We start from the raw sequence: 23,925 nt of genomic DNA, 5'->3' as shown, positions 1-23,925 counted from the left end.
AAAGTTCATAGGACTGGATTTCATTTGCATTATATTCATGCACGGTAGAGATCACAAGTCACGTTTTCTGGGAAAAAATCCAAATAGTCAGCCATTTTTTATTGGATATGTTAATAGTAAAATTAATGCTGAAGTGACTGTCTTAAGGGAATACCAACCTTTGCCTTCTAGACATGAACGGCTCACCCAGCAGTCCCTGAAGTGGGTGAAAATTCATTTCTGTGTCCTCTGCAGGACCCTGCCTTCTCTAGTCAGATCAGCCTAAGGCAGATTAATGCTACCTGAGTGTGCCTTCGGCATACAAATTCTCCATAACCTCTTCTACAAATCAAAACTTAAGGGGAAGTGGCCTTTAGAAATCCCCATTTGTTCCCTCCATTTCCTAAAGGGCCCCTATCAGACAGACTAACTTGCATGACCTAAGTCACAGCAGGGAAAAGCCCTTGGCCTTACGGAAGTGAGAAGTTGCTATGGCCCAGCTTTCCTGGGCTTGGCTTTTATGTCCTTACTTAACCTGTGCTTTCCCTGTGGATGGTCTGCCTAAAGAAGATATTCACAGAATGTCTTTCAAATTCAGTCTGCCTTGCATACATAGGCAGTGGGAAGAATAAGCAATATCCACAGGAGCAGTGAGCCTTTAATTACCTGGCCTTGCCTTCAAAACTCTTAATCTCCTATAAGCAGAAGGGCATGTCCTTACCTCTAAATAGCTAGGAAAGTTTTTTCTCCTTTATTTATATATAAAAAAGCATTAATATAAGATACTCATTTTTATACCTCACAGTTTTCCCTCTCAAGAAGTGTCATCTCGTATTTTTTGTGCTGTAACTTCCAGCCTTGGGGGAGAAAAGCTGATTGACATTATCTGCCTTAAAAGTCTGTATTTTTTATGGCCACCACTAAATCTCCTGGACACAACATCTTCTCCAGACACAACAAACTCAGTTCTTTATCTTTCCTGTATATATATTACATTTTCCAGTTCTTTGTGTCTGCTGTTATGACTGACCTGATGTAAATTATAATACTAGACCCTGAAAAGTGATAGAGCAGAGACAGTAGATAAAGTGCTTCTGGGGGGATTTAGAATCTCTTCTAATGCCAGAGAGAAAAATAAACATGCGAAATAGATGTAGATACATAGAAACAAATATCTAGCTAGCTTTAGCTGTATGCATAATGTTGAAAGAATATTAGAGATGAGCATGACCAAAGTCAGTTAGTTATTAGTTATTATCATGAGAAGGAGAAAAATGAACAGTGTTCAGAAGCAAGAAGGACCCAGCCTACTAAGGAGAAACTAAAAATTCTCTTTGTTGGTCATCAACTTTGTTCATGAACAAATCTGTCTGCAGCACTTAGCACAAGGCCAGGCTTATTTTAGGCACTCAGTAAGTGTTCGTTGATTGAATGACTGACTGACTGGGTATAGCACTCTAGTAAGGGTATACCAATATGATTAGGGAATATTTTTAAATAATTCCTATAGCCTGTATACTCCCAGTCATAAAAGTCATAGAATTTTAGAGTGGAAAGAACTTTGAGTAAAATACTACAAATATACTTGTCCTACTTCCCAGAAAAGCTCCAAAATAGAATATGCCTGCCACAGTCCTCCATGGGTGAAGGACTTTGCCTAACTGGTTTACTGCTCTTTCTTCATTGGCCTAGTAACAGTGCTTAGCACACTAGTTAACCAGTTTCTGTCGAGTCAGTTCTGACTCTTGGCGACCCCATGTGTGTCATAGTAGAATTGTGCTCCATAGGGTTTTCAGTGCCTAACTTTTTCAGGAGTAGAGTGCCAGACCTTTCTTCTAAGGCACCTCTGCATGTACCCGAACCTCTAACCTTTTGGTGAGCGTGTTAACCCTTTTTACGACCCAGGATCTGGCACACAGTGTGAGATGGGTGAGTAGATGGATGCATGAATGGATGGAAGGAAGGAAGAATGAATAATTTGTAGGATTTGGCAAGTAATGAAGGCTTAATTTAAAGATTAAATAATGAATTTCCAAATGAGCTAGATATTAGACAAGTGGTTCTGACTTTGGCTACACTAGTCACCAGGACTGTTTTTGTCTTATTTTATTTTGTGGAACACTGATTTCTGGGGTCTATCCATGTGCATGCCCTGTTATTTTCTAAATGCTCCCCGAGTAATTCTAATAGCCAGGGTTGGGATCCACCATCTTAGACCATTCCAAATAAATGTAGCTCATGCATATCTCTTATCATTTGATCATTGTACTGTAATTATTAGTTTGTATCTTTCCCTCACTTGACTGTATGCACCTTGAGTTCAGATACCGGGACTGTCTTATTCATAGATGTCTTCCTAGTGCCTGGCACAGTGGACAGACACAAATGTTACTTGAATAAATTGGTTATTTCTTTCATTTAGAGAAGAAAATTACATAGTACACAAGACAATTGCATAGTACCACTTGGGACAAAGAGAAAAAATGCTAGCACAATGGATTTCATTTTGTTTTATGGGGTTTTTTGGTAGTATTTTCTAACCACCTACGCTGGGTGGGCTTGGGCACTTTGGTACCTGTTGGCTGGTTTTTTTTTTTTTTTTTTTTACCCCCTGTTCATCTATCCAGATGCTGTGAACTGACAGCCAAAGATGTTGGACTTTAATTAATGTGATATTCAGTACCACTGTCCCCATTAATAAGAGCCATAGGAGCCTCTAGACAAAGACACACAGGGTGCCACTCCAATTTATTTTTTCTCAACTCCAAAATCTATTAATGTAGCCATAGAGTAATAACACTGGAAAGACAGAGACATTGAGTTCAGTCACCCTCCTTCTACAGTAAAGAAGTTGAAGCCAGATGGGTTTTGGGACTTGTCCAAAAAGATCTCATAGCTTATTACAGACACAGACAAAAAAACATAGTGCTCTGACCCTCAGGCTGCACCACGACATGGCACTCCTAGCATCTCAGATTACATTGGAAATTACAGATCAAGCATTTCCTTCTCTGTTGATATCTATGTTAGGAAGAAGACTATCTGAGAAAAGGGTACTATTTATTACATGTTTCACAGAGGTTGTGGGGGGGGGTCTAGATGGGGGAGAGCAGAGAGGAGGGATTCTTGAATGAGACTTAGAAACTTATCAGCAAAAGTATGTTTTGTGGCAGCACTACAATTCACTTGTGTATTTGCCCTTGTTTTCAGAATTTTCCCCAGAGAATACCTCCTCCAACAGATCCACCTGTATTCCCTCGCCGACCTGCAGCAGGTAAGCGCTTGGAGGGGCCATTTCATCTCATTTTCCCTCTAGAGAAGTCTGTTCGCTGATTTTGTTCTGGGCACCCGAATTCTCGATCTTTGAGATAGCTTTCACCACAAGTCCCGATATTCAGTTAATTTCTATTCAGGTTGGAAAACAAATTGATAGAAAAAATATTACAGGACAATAACAAATGTTGTGAGGACTACATTGCTGTAGTTCAGCTGCTGTGGAAAACAGTTTGGCAGTTCCTCAACAAGTTAAATATGGAATTACCATAAAACCCAACCCAACCCAACCCAACCCGTTGCCATTGAGTAATTCCCACTCACAGTGACCCTAAAATTTACCACAGGACCCAGCAAATCCGCACCAAGGTGTGTGCTCAAGAGAATTGAAAACATGTCCATGCAAAAACTTGTACACAAACTTTCATAGCTGCATTATTCATAAAATAATGTCAAAAAATGGAAACAACCCAAATATGTATCAAGATGAATGGATAAATTGTATCCACACCGTGGAGTATTAGGCCTTAAAAAGGAATGAAGTAATTGATAATGATACGACATGGATGAACCTCGAAAACATCATGCTAAGGGAAAGAAGCCAGTCACAAAAGACTACATACTGTATGATTCTGTTCATATGAAATACCCAAAATAGGCAAATTCATAGAGACAGTAAGTAGATTAGTGGTTACTGAGATCGGAGGAGAGCTGGGGAATGAAAAATGACTGCTAATGGGTGCGGGTTTATTTTTGGAGTGATGCAGATGTTCTAGAGTTAGATAGTGGTAATGTTTGCACAACTTTGTGAATATGCTAAAACCACTGAATTGTACACTTTGAGAGTGAATTTTATGCTATTTGAATTACATCTCGGTAAAAATGTTGTATGAGAAAAAATATATAAAAGACAACAAATATATTAAGCCTTTTGACTTATTCTGAAGCCAAAAGGTGGATGACTTTTAAAGTTTAGTAAAATATGGCAGAGCGTATAACAGTAAAAAAATTATCTTGTTATACTTTTAATAGTGTGTGTCCTTTTAATGATTGACCAGGTTAGCAGCCAGGAATAAAACCATTTTGTCTTTTCAGTCCTAAATGCTGAATGTGTTAAGCTTTGGTGAGTCATTTAAATCAACAGTTAACTCCCCAAGGAGTTGTTAGACACTAAATAAAAACATTACTTTCCTCTCTAGATATCTATTAATTCTTTCTAGAGACAGTTTTAAAAATAAATGTGGCAACTTTCCGAGTATCTCAAACTGTTGTATTCTGTTCTGTAATTGTTTCGTATTTGGTTGTTTTGCCCAGAGAAAATGAGATCAACTTAAATGTGTTCAGATCCTTCAGTCATTACATTACACTTCAAGGTGTTTTTCTTATTTAAAAACTTAAAACTTTTGTGTTCTCTTTGTCACCCTGGACGTAGAGAAGTTATTTTAAATGGCAGAAGTAGTTCTGCAGAGTTTATTTAGGGAGGTCTGAGAGAATAAAACCAAAAAAAAAAAAAACCCAAACCCATTGCCACTGAGTTGATTCCAACTCATAGCGGCCCTATAGTACAGAGTAGAACTGCCCCATAGAGTTTCCAAGGAGTGCCTGGTAGAGTTGAACGCTTAACCACTGCACCACCAGGGTTTCCTATACTAGCTGTTAATTTCCATTCTAGTGTCAAGCTTAAACCTATTTGCACATTTTTTTTTTTTTTTAGCAGCCCCACCCCTCAGTCCAACTCCCGGGCCCTTTACTGCATAGTCAAATGGCAGTGACCTGCTGGCTAGGGTGGGAAGGGGTATATTTTTAATTATGATTTTCGAATAGCGTCTAAGGAAAAGAATCTGTTAAAACCCCCACTATACATTTATCTAGTTTCTAGGACTCTTCCTGATCATAGTATCTGAGGACCCAGACTCTATCACTTGAGAAGTACCTTTAAAGGCCCAGACCGTTCTTGTAAAGGTGGTTTAAAATAGAATGGGTGGGCTCCAAAGTGAGTTCTCTTTGAGGATGCCTTTCAAAAACGAGTTTTGATATCAGATGAAGAGAAAGAATCAGAGTAATTCCATATTCATTTTAGGGCGTCAAAGTAGTTCTTCCATTTGGCATAATAAAGCTTGCTTTTTAAAGCTTTCCAAACCCTGCTGTCTTTTTTTTCCCTCTACTTTTCTTTTTTTTTTTTTTTTTGTAATAATCAAACCATACATGCCAGGCAGCTTACTTGAATCAGTGGCTGCAGTATTCTTGGTGGGCCAGGCCATTAGTCCGGAAGCCCCAGGAGCAGCTTAATCAGTTTTCAGCCTTGGTAGTAAAGTGATAGAGGCAATCAGCAGCTTATCAAGCTCCCCATGGGCGGGGTGGCTAGAGCTCAATGTATCCATTTACTTAACAGCTCACTCCAACCTGGTTCTTTGTGCCTGGCTTTAAGAGCCCCAAACTTATCATATTTAGAGGAAGTTTAATTCAATTACTTTTTCTGCCTGAGGTGGGTTAAATTGGATTTAGCTTTTGATCTGTCTGCATCTTGGCTATCAACACAGAAGGGCACCCCCACCCCATCTTCCCTCAGTTTCTGAGTAAATGTCAAGCACGTTTTCTAGATCTGTTCTTGCAAATATAAAAGGTAAGCGAACACAAGGAGAAAGTAAAATATATATACTACTGCTTTGTAGAAAAACTGTGTCAGTGGTACCAGCAAAGTCCGCCTTTCCTAACCGACCCAACTGCCACCCCCATGTTGGCCTCTGCGCCATTTTGGCCTCCCCTGGCTGCTCTACCCTCCTGTTTCATGTCATCTTCAGGGGTTTCTGAGTAAATTATTTTCTCCATGCTTGATTCCCCTCCTCACTCCTAAAACAGAGATTTCTATAAAAGCAGATCTATCTATAAAGTAACTATAGAAAATTGAATTTCAGTTTACAGATTTTTCAGGGAAAAGCAGATAAACTAAAACAGGTGAACAAAGAGTTATGTATCCTGAATAATGATAATACTAAAAATATCCTTCCTAACGGCACAGATGCTTTTCCACAAATTTTTCTTAAGAGAAGTTGATTTTTCCCGTTAGCTTTTATTTAAAAAAACAAAACATAGACATTTTCCTCTCAAAGAAAAAAGGAAAGAACTTAATAAACATGGTAAAGGGAATTTATAAATTAATCATGTATAATTTAAAAATAATATAGTACACAAAATATAAATTATACTGAAAATAAAGATGCTGAAGGAATTCTGGAACCAAAAAATTTGTACCTTCTTGTCACTCTCTGGTTTCCTTTTTAGAAGTAACAATCCCTAAAGTTTTAGCAGATAGACTCAGTTCATCAATTTAGCTGAAGCTTCTAGGATTCGGAGAGCCTCTGTCTTCATTTTATGCCCCCTTTTCCTTGGCCCTCCTACTAGGCCAGGAAGAATACTTGGCTCTATCTTTTTTTTTTTAATCTTACATGTTATGACTCCCTTCTTTCCTGTTAAGTGTGTGACAAGCTATCCCCTACTCACTCTTGCCTCTTTTAAGACGCTGATAAAAAGGTTCCAAATTTTACCAGTTAGAATTCATTAGTATATGTAAGTTAATGCTCAGGAGTTCTTAGTTGCTCTTAAGGTGCAAATCAGAAGCCTGGTTTAATATGTCATTCCTTGGGCCATGTAAGTGATAGGAGAATTTTTCTGAAGTTCCTCTCACTTGCTGAAAGAAAAGGTCAGATTTGACTTCTAAATGTTGGCTACCTGTACTCTTGTGACAAAACCTAAAATGTATATTAATGACTAACGCTTCTGGTGTTACTCACCTTTGGGGCATGTGTAAGTTAATCATTGAATGATTCTATTTGTACATGATTCATGAGAAAGGATACTGGATGATCCCAAGGGTGAGGCTGTTGGTTTGAGTAGCCCCTCCCAACCCACAGACTCCACCTCACACCCACTTCCCTGCTCCCTTAAGTGGGACAATCTGAGGAACTCATTTCCTCATTGTTATCTTCCATGGGCCCTAAATTTCCAAAGTAGACCCTACCTTTAATTAAGGCAGTTTAAATCCCAGTTAATGTGAAATATATTATCTGAGAAGAATAAATTATTATTATCTTGACATAAATTCATTTGTCTTGTTAACAAAATGAAACACAACATGACCTTTGGTGGAGAGGGAGATTTCAACAGATAAATTTTCATGAAAAGTCTGGGATTTGAAATACTAAAGAGATGTGAAGTGGGAAGGATGCCAGAGGCGAGGACCCTCAGCACTCAAAGGCATGCTGCATTTTTAGTTGCAGACGGTTTGTTTTATATTAAAGCAACAACACATCAACTAAGCAACAGACATAACTTATGGGGGCAGGTAAATGTTTGATGAATTAATGGGTGGATGGGCGGATGAATACATATACTAACTAGCCTTGCCTTACTAGCTCTCTCTCCTCCTGCCCAAAAAAAGCAAACTAATTAATGTTCACCCCTAAACAAAACAAAATTAGAAATGTCAATCTATAAGGCACAGAATTCTAAAACCAAATAAAAATCTCAGCTTTTTAAATGTCAGGATAATGGTGAGTTCTTCAAAGTTGCAAACTTTCTGAACACTCACTAAACATTCCTGAACAGCTAACTTGTCTGTTAACTTTTTTCTAGCCCTCAGACCTTAGTAATTATCAGTGTGACCTAATCATTTGTCAGAATCAGCCCTTGAAGAAATAATGCAAATGGTGGTCCTGCCTTAAAGCCTTTCTAGCCAGCCCGTGCAGTCATCAAAAGGCAATATTTAAGGCATTTGAGGACCACTTTTTAAAAACATACTTGGCTGAATTTTTCTTCAAGGAAGATATGTGAGTTATTTTCCATAGCCCTGCCCCACCAAGCAGACACAGCATCAGACAATTTTATTCTCTGTGGGCGCTGTTCACAGAGTCAGCAGACAAAGGCTGACGAGCCTAAGTGGGCACCCAGCACGGCTGCCCTTTAACTGAAGAAGTAACAGGTGATGACCTTTATTCGCATGGGGGTTGACGTCTTTGAATCCTCAGCCCACAGGGACACAGCGCCTCAGTGCCCACAACCAAGTCACCGGTCCCCATGCTCAGGAGCCCAAAGAACTTGTATTCATAGCCTCTCAGCACCCCTGATCCCCCCGCCATTGTCCACCCAGGCATTAGCGGGCAGGATAACTAATTAGGACCTTTCAGATTTAACAAGCAGAAAAACAAAGCGTGACAGCTCGCCTGTGTTGTTCTGTGGCCAGTGCCTGTGTCCACTGCGGCCGGCACTGCCTTCAGAAACCCCTGAGCATAATCTGGGGCCAGCGGGAATGAGGCCTCCATTAAAACATCACTAAATCTCTGTTAGCTACTTTATCCAGGGTGGTTCCAACCAATTCATGAATTAGGAGAGAGAAGTGTAAGTTATTTGAGGGCCAAATCAAGCCTTTTAAATAAGTGGATTTTGACTGCGAGTGTTTCCTAGAAGATTTTTCAGGGAAGAGGATGAATGTGATTCTTCAAAGGACTGGCAGGTTGGTAGCAGAGCAAATGGGAAGCCGTTTCTCAGGATAGCGGTGTATCTGGAGCAGCTAAACAGCTCACGCCTTCAGGCTCAGGCCCTCAGGGTGTTTTAAATCTGGGGTGGGGGTGGTGGGTGACAGCTACTGTGAAGTGACCAAGTCAGCACTGGAGCCAGGTCTTCTGACCCCTCTCAGAGGCCTTCAGACTTCAGAATCTTGCTGATCATGACTACTGGCTTTTTGGTGTTTTGGTGATGCAGTCAGTTAGCTGAGCAGGTTATAAAAAGCAAAAAACCAAGCTCACAGTGACCCTGTGGGGCAGAGCAGAACTGCCTTATAGGGTTTCCAAGGCTATAAATCTTTACAGAAGCAGACTGCCCCATCTTTCTTCTGCGGAGCAGCTGGTGGGTTCAAACTGCCAACCTTTTGGTTAGCAAGCGAGCACTTAACCACTGCGCCACCAGGGCTCCAAGTGGGTTATAGCAGCTGATTAATAAGGTGATGGTACAGGTTGTTCTTTATGCAAACTGGTTAGTTTTTGCCCAGAGAAAACGCTTTCTGTTTTGCAGACCCAATCACCGTGCCCAACTGCAACCAAACACCTGGCCTGCAGATGCATTAAAAGAATGAGGGGAGGCAGGCAGGGCTGTGGCAAAAAATGTGGATAACTAAGGGCAGAGTTGCAGCCCTGGTGGCATAGTAGTTAAGCGTTCTACTGCTAACCAAAAGGTCAACAGTGCAAATTCACCAGCCGCTCCTTGGAAACCCTGTGGGGCAGTTCTGCTCTGTCCTGTAGGGTGGCTATGAGTCGTAATCAACTCGACGGCAATGGGTTTGGTTTTTTCAAGTCCAGAGTTGAGGGTAGTAGTGGATCAGTTGTAGAATTCTCACCTTCCGTGAGACCCAGGCTTGATTCCTGGCGAATGCGCCTCAGGCGCAATTACCACCCGTCTGTCGGTGGAGGCTTGCGTGTTGCCATGATGCTGGACAGGTTTCAGCAGAGCTTCTAGACTGAGACAGATTAGGAAAAAAGGCCTGGTAACCTACTTCAGAAAGTCAGCCAGTGAAAACCCTCTGGATCACAACGGCCCGATCCTGTCGTGCTTGGTATTTTGAGGCCACGAGTCAGGGGCCAACTCTAGGGCAACTAACAGCAACAACAACAAGGGCAAAGTTATTACCCTTTTTTGGTAAATCGGATCAGAGAGACGACCATGTGTTCTGAGTGTTGGATGGAGAGCCCCATTGTCCAGTGAGAAGCAGCTCAATTGAGAGAAAGATTTCAGAAGCCAACCCTAATCGCCTTTAGTAGAGACAATATAGTAGTATCGAGGGTTTTGCCACAAAATTGGACGGTGGTTAGTCTAAAATCACTTTTCTGGGAGTCCTGTTTGCTGGCCCCACTTCTACTTTAGCTTCCAATCATCTTTTTTTTTTCCTTTTTTAGTTTCGGGTTTGTCTGTCTGTTTTCCATTTGTTAAAAAAAAATCATACCGCTGACTAGTTGAGGGCCTGTTTTTCCGAAGAACACTTACTCAAAGATATAGAATAAAGTTAGTGTTGATCTTACAGATGGTGGGTTGGGCTCTCCCTCGCCTAGCCCCTCAGCCTGCCACCTCACACATGAATGATAGTAGAAACATGGAGCACGTAGAAGAGTGTTGGGATCAAAACTAACCCCTCACATGATCAGAGAAACACAAGTGCCTACCACACTATTGGCTGGTTAATAGGGCATATTCCTTGTATGAGTTATCTACTGCTGTGTAACAAATTGCCTCAGAACTTAAAAGGAAACATTAATTGGCTCTCCTGTGGGTCAGGAACTGGGGAGCAGTTTAGTTGGGCAGTTTTGGCAGGAGGTCTTTTATAACAGTGCAATCAAGGTGTCAGATGGGTCTGCAGTCATCTGAGGAAACCTTGACTGGGGCTGGAGCAACTGCTTCCAAAGTGGGTTACTTCCATGGCTGGCAAGTGGGTGCTGGTTGTTGGTGGGAGGCCTCAGTTCCTCCCGACTGGGCCTCTCCACAGGCTGCTTAATTGCCTCATGACGTGGTAGCTGGCTTGTAAAGCATCTGAGAGAGTAAAAGCCAAGCAAGGCCATCCTTGTTGTAATAACTTTGCCTCAGAAGTCAGATAGTATCACTTCTGCCACATTCTGTTCCTTTGAAATGAGTCACTAAGTCTGGGCTACACTTAAGGGAAGGGAACTAGATGCCACCTTTTGAAAGGAGGCAAGTCAAAGACTGTGTGGACGTAATTTAAAACCACCATATCCTGTCATAATAGCACCTCATATTTATATATTGCTTTATTGTAAAGAGCATCATTCCCAAACAACTCTGTAAGGGAGGCAGGCCTGCCTGTTCTTCTACCCACTTTATAGGCAAGAAAACTAAGATTTAGAAAAATCAGCTGTCTTGCTGAAGCTAGGCAACTTCTAAGTGACTGAACCAAGATTGGAGCCCAGGTTTTCTGACTCCTTGTTTCTGCTGTACCACATGAGTGTGTATGTATAAAAACGGCCAGCCTCCTGGGTAATCTCAGGTTTGCCATTTTTATGGCACAGAGATATTAAGCAATCAAAGAAAATAATACTTTTTAGAAAGCTCAAGAAAAAAGAAATATGAAGCCTGTCATGATTCTTGTACTTACTTCCTGTACACAACTTGAGAGACATCAGAAAGCAAAAGCTTCTCTACCACGTAAGATGCACTCACAGGGAACAGCCTTGGGCCTAGAAAAGCATGTGGACACTTTTCTTCACTCTTCTTCCATTGCTCTAGTCAAACTTCCTTTATACCACCAACAGCCAGGATGAAAGGGGGCCCAAAAGCCCCTCTGATTCTTCCTTTCTATTCAGTTCAATTGAACAAATATTCAGTTCAATTGAATGCCTTCTGTGTGCCAGGCACTACGCTAGGAACAGAGGAGAAAGGGTAGATAAGTCACAGTCTCTTTCCTTACTGTGCTCACAGTCTGAGAGAGGTATTTTATAAGGGCTCAGTGGAATTGAATGCAGGGTACTCGGGAGATACATCTACCCCAGTGTGGTAGATTGTATTTTGCAAAGATGGCCCCAATGGCATCTCCCATCCCATGTACCCTTCTTATACTATGACTTTGACATGCCTCCCTTCAAACAATGGAATCTATGTTTCCTTGCCTAAATTTGGGTGGGCTTGTGACCATGGAAATGATGTTATGGGACTTCCAAGGCTAGCTCATAAAAGGTGATGCAGCCTCAACCTGGTGCTCTCTGAGTACACTCACTCTTGGAACTCAGCTCCCATGTTGTAAGGAAGCCCAAACTATCCCATGCAGAGACTGTATGGAGAAGGCCACATGTAGTTGATACAGTTGATAGTCCAGCTGAGTCCTAGTATCAACTACCAGGTGTGTGAGTGAAGACATCTCTAAATAATTCCAACCCCTAGTCTTGAAGCTTTTTCATCTGAGGCTACAGATATGGGGCAGAGATAAGCCGTGTCCACTGTATCCTGCCTGAATTCCTGACCTACAGGATCTGTGAGCGTAATAAAATGATTTTTTACACACCAGGTTTTGGGGTAGTTTGTTTTGCAGCATTAGTAACTGGAACACCTAGTAACTTGGCTGTCAGGGAAGGCTTCTAAGAAGCTGTGATTCTGAGTTAAGATGTGAAGGACCATAGGAGTGAGCCAGCAAACAGACATGGGAAGAGGACTTCAGGCCATGGTAGCCTCATACCCCTCAGTGAGCTAATTCACTGTGTTTCTGTCATGAATGTAAGCAGGAGAATATTTTCATTACAGATGTTGATATTTCTAAAGAATATCTGCCTCCATGCTTCAGGATGATTTTGATAATTCATCTCAAAAAAAAATTCACAGAATGGGAATGATAGTATCACCTCATTTTCCTTAGAAATAAAGATTCTGTTGTATGTCTAGAGCTGCAAAGAAGTCCAGCCAGAGTGAGAAGCAGAGTTTTCAATCCTAACATCCCACCTGTTTCCCAGAAACAGGAGCTCAACTCTCTCTATCACCAAATCCCTGGTTCAGTGTTTTCCCCCTTTCATTTATTCATTAAACAAATATTGATTAAGCACATACTCTGTGCCAGGAACAATGTTATTGTTGTTGTTAGGTGCCATTGAGTCAGTTCCAATTCATAGAGACTCTATGTACAACAGAACAAAACGCGACCTGGTCCTGCACCATCTTCACAGTGGTAGCTGTGTTTGAGCCCATTGCCGCAGCTGCTGTGTCAGTCCTTCTTGTCAAGGGTCTTCCTCTTTTTCACAGACCCTCTACTGTACCAAGCATGATGTCCTTCTCCAGGGATTGGTCCCTCCTGATAAAAGTAAGCAATGCGCAGTCTCACCATCCTCACTTCTAAGGAGCATTTTGGCTGTACTTCTTCCAGACAGATTTATTTGCTCTTCCGGCAGTCCATGGTATATTCAATATCCTTCTCCAATACCATAATTCAAAGGCATCAATTCTTCTTTGGTCTTACTTACTTGTAAGTAAGTCATTATCTACTTCCCACATACATATGAGGCGATTGAAACAATAACCTGTTGCCATAGAGTCAATCCCAACTCATAGCAACCCTACAGGACAGAGCAGAACTGCCCCGTAGGGTTTCCAAGGCTGTAAATCTTTACGGGAGCAGACTGTCACATCTTTCTCCCATGGAACGGCTGGTGGGTTTAAACTGCCAGCCTTTCAGTTAACAGCTGAGCACTTAACCAGTGTGCCACCACGGCTTCCTGATTGAAACAATGCTAGCCCTGAAATTAAGAGGGCTTATTTATTTATTTTTTTTCTCAGAAAAGGACTAGTGATTGCTACTGATTATGGCCAAACTCCTGCATGCTACTTGTGTGCCAAGAACTTCTAGTGGAGGCCGCCCAACCTAGTGATGTCCAGGGGAATTTTACACCCTAATGCCTCATGCCCATCATCCTACAACATTTGCAGTTGGTCTAAAGGGCATGGAAGGGTGATAAGAATGCCCTATGTCGTCAGGTGTTGAGGGCCGAGGAAGTTTCCATCACTTTCACAAAGTTCATTGCCTTGATAATACTCCAGAGACGGAATCAGGAAGTATGGCAGCCTAATGAGACAGCATTAACACGTGTGTCTCAGCCAAAGCCCATCGGCTGCATGCGACCGCAGCCTGCAGTTCTGTCTACATTGGAAACTTTCTGAGGAACAGTTAGAAGGCTGACTAGGGCAGCTTTTCGTATTGTTGTTTTTATTTCTGTCTAAATCCTAGTCAACCTTCAACACATTTGCTCCTAGAATTTTAAGCTAGATTCGGGATCAGTTGTGACAGCAGGGAAGATCTTTATAGCACAGCAGATAAAGAAACGGGACAGGGATTCAAAAAGCTGCCCAAGCGTTCATAAGCCTGGACTTGTGTAGCTGTTCAGTCTCTTGTCCCTCAGAAATTCACTCTCTTCCTGAGAGCTAGTCATTCATTTATCCATCCATATAAGAAGAAAATGATAAACATCTATTATGTACCAGGCCCTTACTGTGCCAGGTACTAGGGATGTAACGGTAGAAAAGGCACAATGCCTGCCCTCTCAGAATGAATTCTCTCTCAGTGTTGTGCTGGTATGCCAGGCACCTTGGAGGGGCAGCCTATCCAACCCATTCCACGTTCTACAGGAGGGAAATAGAGCTTTAAAACAGGGTTATGCTGACTCAGGTTACTGCAGAGGCCAGGCAAGTGGCATCTGTGCCCAAAGCAGACCCAGGGTGAGACTCCAGGTCATGGAGATGAACAGAGAGGGCATCTGCATCTGGAGAGGCAGCTTTTACTCAGCAGCCCCAGAGTTGTCCTTTCTTCCCATTTTTCAGGAGAAGCCGGAAATCAGTATTTTTATGTGAAATTTCTCAATATTTGAACACTCCGCGGGCCAAACAAAACATGGCCACTGGTTTTGACCTCTGCTTTATAATAGAGAATGCCGGCTTTTGTTCCGTCAAACTAATGAATGCTCAATTATGAGAAGGAATTTGGAGGTTAGTGTTAGATTGTGCTCCTCAAAAGGCTGTGGACCCCATCCCAAACCCTTGAGACACTAATTGACAGACTTGCATGTGCTGACAGCTGGGCTCTGAAAGTGGACACACAAGGAAGCAGGCAAGCTATTTCAGGTCACTTTGCAAGGTCAGGGCAGCAATGCAAACATTCGGAAGGCCGAAGACGAAGATCATGTGGCAGCAAAGAAGCCCTACAGATCCTCAAGCTGTTGGTTAATAAATCATATTCGAAACATATCACCAGATTCCTTCTTTCTGGCGCTGCTTTGTGAGGTGGAAAATTCAAAATTCAGAAATCAAAATTAAGAAGGCTCTCAGAAGCTTTTAGACCAGCAGATTGGTATGAAACCAATCAATTGGTATGAAACTGGGGTGCAGTTTCTGCCTGGACAAAGGTCTCTAAAGGAGTGATGATACACCACTTTGGGCATTACAAAGGGACTAGGTGGGCATTGCAGTAGGGCTGGGTGCAGCAGTTAAGCCTTGACTGCCCATGTTCAAATCCCAGTTCATCCCGTAGTCACTAGGTGACCTAGGGCAAGTCGCTTTTCTTTGTGCCTGAAGCACTTCATCTATGTGGGGATAATAATAGTACCTATACCAAATGGGGAAACCCTGGTGCCATAGTGGTTAAGTGCTACAGCTGCTAACCCAAGGGTTGGCAGTTTGAATCCGCCAGGCACTCCTTGGAAACTCTGTGGGGCCGTTCTACTCTGTCCTATAGGGTCGCTAGGAGTCGGAATCAACTCAGCGGCACTGGGTTTGGTTTTGGGCTTTTGATATACCAAATGGTTCCTGTGAGGCTAACCACTAACCGGTTCCTGTGGAGTTTATTCCAACTTATGGTGACCCCATGTGTGTCAAGTAGAACTGTGCTCCATAGGGTTTTCAATGGTTGATTTTTTGGCAGTAGATTGCCAGGCCTTTCTTCCAAGGCACCTCTGGGTGAACTCCAACCAACAACCTTTTGGTTAGCAGCCAAGTGCTTGTGTTAACTGTTTGCATCACCCAGAGACTCCTATTACGAGGCTAACAGGAGTTAAAATGTGTAAAGCAGTTAGAAGATTGTTTTACACATGACGGCTTAGAAGATACGAGCTTTGGTGGTAGTACAAGTACTGGTCTTATGCTGCTGTGAGACATGGACCTTTCACAAATGGCTCCTTGCTTTCATCAATGTCACCAAGATGCTCTTGTTGCACTGCAATGTCCATTGCATCTGTGGGCACTAGACTGCAGCCAGGCTGTCACCACAGGAGTAATGCTGGCTACCCTCCAGCTTTGCCTCCTGGATTCTACAGGGGATCCCAGACCACAGGAACCTGCTGCAGGCAACAGCTGGACAGTCACCCTAGGGAGCAGCAAAAAAACCCTAAGTCGACTTCCTCCTGCCTCTAGGATGGTTCTAAATTAGACTTCCCCAGTGGTCCTGCAGGGGAATTGCACCTTGAGCCCTCCCCCCACCACCTAAGGCATTCTAATCTCTCTGTTGTTGGTTGCCAACAAGTAGATTCTGACTCATAGTGACCCTATATGACAGAGCAGAACTGCCCCAAAGGGTTTCTGAGGCTGTAATCTTTAAGGGAAGAGATCGCCAGGTCTTTTCTCCTGCAGAGCCCCTGGTGGATTCAAACCACCAACCTTTGGGTTAGCAATCAAGCAGTTAACCATTGCACCACCAGGGCTCCTTTCTGATCTCTCTAGGGCTAGCTAAGAGAGTCGGGTACCAACCTCAGAGCCTCACCACCTTTGCCAAGAGATGTTCAGAGCTTGAACCAGGGGTTTGGCTTATTAAAAAAGACAGGCAGCTTCAGCACCTGTCTCTTTGAAACATGCATACCCTGTTGTGCACAGATAACTTTTCAATTTAACAAAAAGCAATCTTTCTGGAAATTTTGTAGAATCATAGAACACAAATTTTCTGTGCTTAAAGAAAAATATTGGAGCCATACTATTTCTGCAGCTATAGAAGGGAGAGGCTTACCAGGACTGAAATGCTGGCAGAAACAAAAAGAAGTCATGTTCCTTCCCACCTGCAATTATAGTTTTACTAGCTTGTAAAGCACACATAGAATTTGCCATACATTCTTGCCTTGCAGTAGGGGAGAGGCCCCACTGTGAGTGTAATTGGCTTTCTAGCCTCCTTTAACGTTGAGGTGAAGGGAGCTGAACTGAAGGGCCTTTACTCTTAAGAATTAACTGATGTTGAATTGTGTTCAGATTCCATGCATCTCCCTGAATACATGTGTTCCATTAGCCAGGAGTGGAAACACAGCTGACGTCTGAAGATATTCCCATCCCTGTCATTTCTTGGCTCTTCACAAAAGCCAAGTTCCTTTTTTATTTTCTTTTTTAATGGATTTTTAACTTAACCATGATAGGGATTATTTTCAACTCTGTTAACCCCAGTATTAAAGATACATGGCATTTTAAAATGACAATTACATATAATACATCCAGCTTTGGACCATATTGTTCCCCAGCTTTTGCTTTGTATTTATTGTATCTTTTGCCAAGAGGAAAATTATAGGTGTATTTGGAGAGAAACAGTCTTCTTCACTTTACTTCTCGGGTCCTGAATTTACTCATTTGTGAAATGAGAAGGGGTTGAGTAATTTTTACAGCCCTTTCCAGCCTAGGGCCCTGGTTCCATGATTTTATGATCCTTGAGGAGCGATTCAATTGTGAAAGTGGTTCCATATATGCCTACTTTCTGTAGTTTTCCAGCCAATTTGCATAAAGCAGGCTGGCTTCTGGGCACAGGGAGGAACAAGGAATAAGAGCCAAATCTCTGACTGTAGGTTCAGCCCCTCTACTTCTGTTTCACAAATAGCAAGACTTCCATTTGCCAAATTTCACCCAATATTTCTACTTTTTGTCATTAAAAAGCAGTTTCAAGCATTTTTACAAATATGATCCAAATGACAAATGTACAAAAACAAGTTAAATATACTGATTCTCTATGCTCCTAAAAGACAGGTAAAATGTCACTCCAGAGACAGAAAAACGCCTGGCACAGAAAAGCTGGCCAATAAAAATTCACGGGAGATAATATGCTGTCTAGTGGGTTTCCTACTAAAAGGGGAGGCACGATTTAAGGTTATATGGTCATATAAGCTGGCGTTTGTGTATGGGGTAATCGCAGAGAGCCCATTGCAACTCAGGAGGGCAAGATGTAGAATTATTTGAGGACTTCTGAGAAAAGGGACAAGAAAGGAATGGGCATCATCAGGGAAGGTTCAGAGCTGACAAACGGAAACCAGGGGAAGGCTAATGGTAAAGGATAAACTGAGGATTCTTGGCTGGGGCAGAGGTCAGGGGCACAGAGAGAAAGTAGGCCAGGCAATAGCGGGTAATAAAGCTACTGATCTGAGTTTCACCTTTGTCTCCTTTCTCTGCCTACTGTCAGCTGGAGACGGAATGATCCTCTGGCAGCCAGGCGGAAGGAGTCAGAGTTCCCCTCAGCTGCTTTGTCCATCCTTGAGTTGTTAAGGCGTAATCTCACTGAAGGCAGGAGGCCTGCTAGCTTCACTCTTATTTCATAGCACTTAGTCAAAGGAGGGAGTCCCTGGGTGGTGCAAACGGTTAACCTGCTCACAGCTAACTGAAAGGTTGGAGGTTCGAGTCTACCCAGGGGCACCTCGGAAGAAAAGCATGGTGATCTACTTCCAAAAATAAGCCATTAAAAATCGTATGGAGCACAATTCTACTCTGGCACACATAGGGTCATCATAAGGCTTGAGGGCAACTGGTAGTCAAGGGGAGAGAAAGGGACAGTCAGAAAACCCTCAGTCCAGGATGACAGCAACAGTTTATCCTTCACCAAGTCACATAATATCTCTGGCGCTTAAAATCTTTGTAAAATGAGATGGTCATACTAAATGATTATATTAACAAGAGCTACTTTCTGTTATATGTTCAAAAATGTTAGATGCTTTTATTATTCAGTGTTTACTTTAGGCGATTCTCTGTTCTAAATCTATGTGGATTATCTCATTTAATCCTCACTACAGCCCTCTGAAATAGGTACTATTATTATCCACATCTTACAAATGCGATTAACTTGCCCAAAGTCATCTAGCTACAATGGAGGAGCTGGGATTCAAACCCAAGTGTTCCTATTCCAGCACACACCTTGATTTTTTTTTTTTAATTTAGTACAAAATGTTTTAGACTTACCAAAACATATAAGGAATAATGAATACCACCAGCTGCCTAACTGACACATTTGAGTCATGAGGTTGGTGGAGAATATTGAATATACCATGAGCTGACAGAAGAAGGGACAAGTTTGTCTTGGAAAAAGTACAGCCAGAATGCTCCTTAGAAGGGGGGATGGCAAGACTTTCCTGTACTTTGGGCATGTTATCAGGAGGGATCAGTCCCTGGAGAAGGACATTATGCTTGGTAAAGTAGAGGGTCAGCGAAAAAGAAGACGACCCTCAACGAGATGGATTGACACAGTGGCTACAGCAACTCAAATAGTAACAATTGAGAGGATGGTACAGAACTGGGCAGTGTTTTGTTCTGTTGTACATAGGGTTGCTATGAGTAGGAACCAACTCCACAGCACCTAACAATAACCACCATCACCTGTATGAACACTCCTGCAAATGAAGTTCTACAATGGGCACACGCTCTGAGCCACTACATTGTACTCTTTCCTTCTAGCACTAACGTCCCATATTTCTAGAGGCAAACTAGTACCTAGATCCATGTGGCAGTGAGGGGAAGCCCTACCATTTCTGAGGCTCCAAGTCTTCCTATTGGGTAGGAAAAAAAAACCTGTTGCCATCAAGTCAGTTCCAATTCACGGCGACCCCATGTGTGTCAGAGTAGAACCTTGTTCCTTAAGGATTTCAGTGGCTGATTTTTCAGAAGGAGAGCTCCAGGCCTTTCTCCCAGGGCATCTCAAACCTCCAGTCTTTCAGTCTGCAGCTGGCCACACTAATCATTTGTACCAGTCAGGGACTCTAAGAAGGGAATATTGTTGTCAGGTGCCATCAAGTCGATTTTGACTCAAAGCAACCCCATGTGACAGAATAGAACTGCCCCGTAGGTTTTCTAGGCTATAATCTTTACAGGATCGGATAACCAAGTCTTTCTCCCATGAACAGAGCCGCTGGTGGGTTCAAGCCTCCAACCTTTCTGTTAGCAGCCAAGCGCTTAACCACTGCACCACCATAGAACTAAGTAACTGCGCCAGTCACCAGCCCCAAGGGTACGAACACCACGCATGGCAAATAACCCAGTGCCCAGAGAATCTCAGTGTAGATATTGTGATGATAGTGATCAGGCCCAGCTTCTTGCTCAGGTTCCCCCAAATAGGCCATAACCCCTAAAATTATCTACAAGCCAGTGTTAACCAATGCCATGGTACTCAAAATATTTATATCCTCTCTAACCTAATAAGCTGCAAAATTCTAGAAGGGACTAGATAATCCATAGAATATATTAATTTATAGCCTACAACGGAAAGCAGGCTAATTACATATGAATTTAAGATGCTTTGAATTTGCTTTTTTTTTTTTTTTTTCAAAAATTGGGGGCTAGCACATTCATAGCTATGGCTGCCCTATGCCACTGTACATTTACATAGTTATAGCCAGTCTGATTCTGACTCCAAAAAGGACTTTGAGGTGGAGCTTCTCCATCTTTCTCACTCTCTTCTATTTGTATGGATATGTCTATATATACAAATATAGATATTTGTAACTGTGAGTGATTTTAATTCGTATCCCCTTCCATTGGTGTGGCTCGTTGGCATATAGGCTTTTTTCAGGATCTGGCATGCCTGGAGCTCTGTTAGCATCCCTCCCACAGGGTGTGGTTAGAAAACCAACTCTTCTAAGATTGCCATCAGCCTAAAAGTTCCGTTCAGCCGCGGGAAGGATAGAAAGCAAAAATCTCTGATGCAGCTGACATTTTAGGTGTGTATATAATTTACCAAATTGTTAACCACTCAGCTCTTAGTCAGTGGTCACAAAAGGAATTAGCAACCCTCCCCTGCTACCCCAAAACCCAAAGAAGGAAGGGTGTTACTTGGCTCTGCATAGAGTCCTGGCACGCAGTGTCAAGCAACAGTACAATGGTACATTTTGGCCACAAGGGGCCAAAATAGTTGTGGCATAAATTGGCCAGGATATTAAGCAGATCTGAATTTAACATAGAGATAACAACCCTTTTTTTTGTCTTCCAACTGGCTGCTGCTTTCTCTGTCTCCACGCGGCCAATGATTTCAGCCAGGAGTTAGTTCATAAGGGCAGTCAAGTCCTTTTAAAGTGAGACATGTAATGGTCTTTGCAGAGGCTTTCACATTTGGCTGGGCAAGAGGGAGTATGGATAAAAAGGCCCATGGGTAGCTGAGGGAAGCTGAAAATGGATCTTGAGGCTTGAATTCCTTCTATGAGTTTGCTTAAGCCACATTGCCTGGGCTTAGAATAGAGAGGCAGGCAGTCTGTCTCCTTGGGATAAGGAAAGGATTTGGAATTCAGCGACTGTGAGGTCCTGGCCCCTACTGTGTTTTCTGGTTTGTTTTGTTAGCAGGAGCAAGTTATTCTAGTTTCTTGCTTTGCCTTTTTCTTGAACACACTTATAAGCGATGTGCTCCACCCAGCTGATGGCAATAGGGCGGATGGAATGAGATAATGAAAGGGGTAGAGAGAGAAGTTGATTCAGCTGCTTAGGATGAGGGAGGCAAAGGCAACTTCAGACCTCGGAACTAGCTTCTGAATCCATCCAGGGTGGAGAGAATTGAAGTCACCTCATTCTAGGGAAGAAGCTCAAGTCTTTCTCACTAACTAACATGGTCAGCCTTGCTAGTTAGGAAAACCAGCTCATTGTCTGGATTGCTATTTTATTACCCATTAAGTGGTTAACAGCTTTGGTGTTTAAAAAAGTAATGAGTGAAGCGTATAACCAATCAAAAATGATTGTGAGCACCAGGGACCTGTGGACAATTTTTTACTCCTTTTTAAGTATTTGTTAAGTGCTGGGTAGTATGTATTGTGATGGAATGAATTCAAAATATGGGTAAGACAAGATGGCTGCCCTCAGGAAGCATACATTCTTGCTGAGCAGCGTGCTGAAAAAGTCTTCTGAACTGAGAGGAGAGGACATTTGGGAGAGAATGGTCAGCCCCTCATTGCCAGGGTCTACATTGGCCCTCCCAGGCTGGGGGCTTGGAAGAGTGTGTTTTTATGATTTTTGCCAAGACTACAGTATACACTCTTATCAATAAAATATCACCTGAGTTACTTAGTTCTTAGCCAGGCTTGCAAGAGCCTTTTTAAATAATCTGTAAGTGAAAGATTCCACTTTAAGTGCAAGTCATTATCATAGCCATCCTGGACCCTGTTGCCAAGAACAGTGCCTGGCCAAGAGGAAACCCATTGCTGTTGAGTCGATTCTGACTCATAGCGACCCTAAGAGGAGGTACCCAGTAAATATGGGGTCAATGAATGAATCAGTTGTAGGAAATGTAGGATGAGGATGAGAACGAACTCAAAATAGACTATACATTAATTCAAGCTATATTATTGTACGGGACAGTTCTACTCTGTCCTATAGGGTCAGTACGAGTCGGAATCACCTTGATGGCAATGGTTTTTTTTGTTTGTTTTTATGTTATTGTAGAAGTGAGCTTTTGTGAACTAAAGACCTCACCAACACTCTTTTTTTTTTTTTTCCTTCAGGACTTTTGGTCCTGAGCTCAAACAACTGACTTTCAAGTAAATCTTTAAGTAACCCTGGTCTGTTGGTTAACTTCAACATGCCCTCCGAAAGCCAGTTCAGCATAATGGTTGAAGGCATAGAGTATGGAGCCAGACAGCCTGGGTTTAATACTGGCTGCACACTTACCAGCTTCCTGATGTTGGGCTAGTTACTTAATCTCGTTATGCCTCAGTTTCCTTATCTGTAAAGTGGGGATCATTAAAGTACCTACCTCACAAGATTGTGAGGTTAAGTGATTTACAAATGTGTATTTAGTAGAATGTTTGGTATATAGTAAGTGCCGTTATTGAAAATCCCTCTCAGTAATATTAATGAAGTTCAATCAACTTTTGACACTGTAATGAGGCTTTATTTTGCCCTCTTTGACCCCAAATTCTTTTTTTCCCTATATTTCTTATTCTGACTAGCAGTTAAAGGTATCCATGAATAGCAAGAACACCTTAACTGACACTAGACGTTATCTGAAATGTCACAGAGGGGATTTCCTACCTGGACAATGAGACATTTATTTCACTTCCTATTTCCACCACCACTACCAGCCTTTTCTAGTTAAATGGCCTCAATTTCTCCATCTCTGACATGGATAATAATTTACCTCACATGACTGATAAGGAAACTAATAAAATACATACTGAAATTTTATTGAAGTTCTTTAGCAAATTATTAAGTGTAATGAAAGTGCTTTTTCAAATGTCCCAGCAGAAATTATTGATGCTGGCATTTTTAAAAATACACTGAAAAAGTAGTTTACTTGTTTAGTAAACATACCCTATGAAAGCAGTATTCTAGAGCTGAGTGATTGTAGCCCAGTTCTTCTCTTAGCCCAATTATTCTTCCAAAAAGGACCGTATGTAGCCATCATGTATTAGAATTGTAATTCAAGATCAGAGTTTGGTGGGGTGATATTGCTAGTAATATTGTACCTTTAAATGATGGTCTTTTCTATTATCAAGTTGTATACCATATTCTTTAGTAGTATGTAAGTAAGTGTACACAAATATATATGTAAACATATAGTATACGTGGTCATGTATTTAAGAAAATGGTCTCCTTTACGTAATTAAAAAATTCCTGGTAGTTCTATTTTGCTTTATTAACACACAGTCTAACTTGGTCTTAACTGTCTGTTGCTTAGGATGTGCTATAGTTTATCCTTCTGATATCACCTGGTGAAAGGAATTACAGGTACTGTAGCCAGTTTGGGATTTGAAAAAACGTTAATGGTAGAACTGCCCCATAGAGTTTCCAAGGAGTGCCTGGTGGATTTGAACTAGCTGACCTCTTGATTAGCAGCCGTAGCACTTAACCACTACACCACCAGGGTTTCCTAATGAGAGGTAAAGGAGGGAAGTAATAACCTGTGAATGGGGAAGGGCTGGCGGTAGGGGCTGCAGGAGGAAG

At 42.0% G+C, this 23,925-nt stretch overlaps 1 protein-coding gene across 2 annotated transcripts in view; it reads left to right on the top strand.

The window, feature by feature from the left end:
* The window catches only part of PLEKHM3 (pleckstrin homology domain containing M3), a 225,014-nt gene that overhangs the window by 137,592 nt on the left and 63,497 nt on the right, over positions 1-23,925 (top strand). For both annotated transcript variants that reach the window (XR_007517936.1, XM_049887981.1), the window contains exon 6: positions 3,190-3,253. Coding sequence is in view for 1 of the 2 variants with exons in the window: in XM_049887981.1 (XP_049743938.1) it covers positions 3,190-3,253 (64 nt within the window). In the remaining variant the exon portion in view is untranslated. The remainder of the gene's footprint in view (positions 1-3,189; positions 3,254-23,925) is intronic.

This window comes from Elephas maximus, chromosome 6, assembly GCF_024166365.1.
Source record: "Elephas maximus indicus isolate mEleMax1 chromosome 6, mEleMax1 primary haplotype, whole genome shotgun sequence".
In the NCBI taxonomy this organism is placed as follows: Eukaryota; Metazoa; Chordata; class Mammalia; order Proboscidea; family Elephantidae; genus Elephas; species Elephas maximus.
Note: the sequence above shows the minus strand (reverse complement) of the source record. Positions and strands in the feature narration are given on the sequence as shown.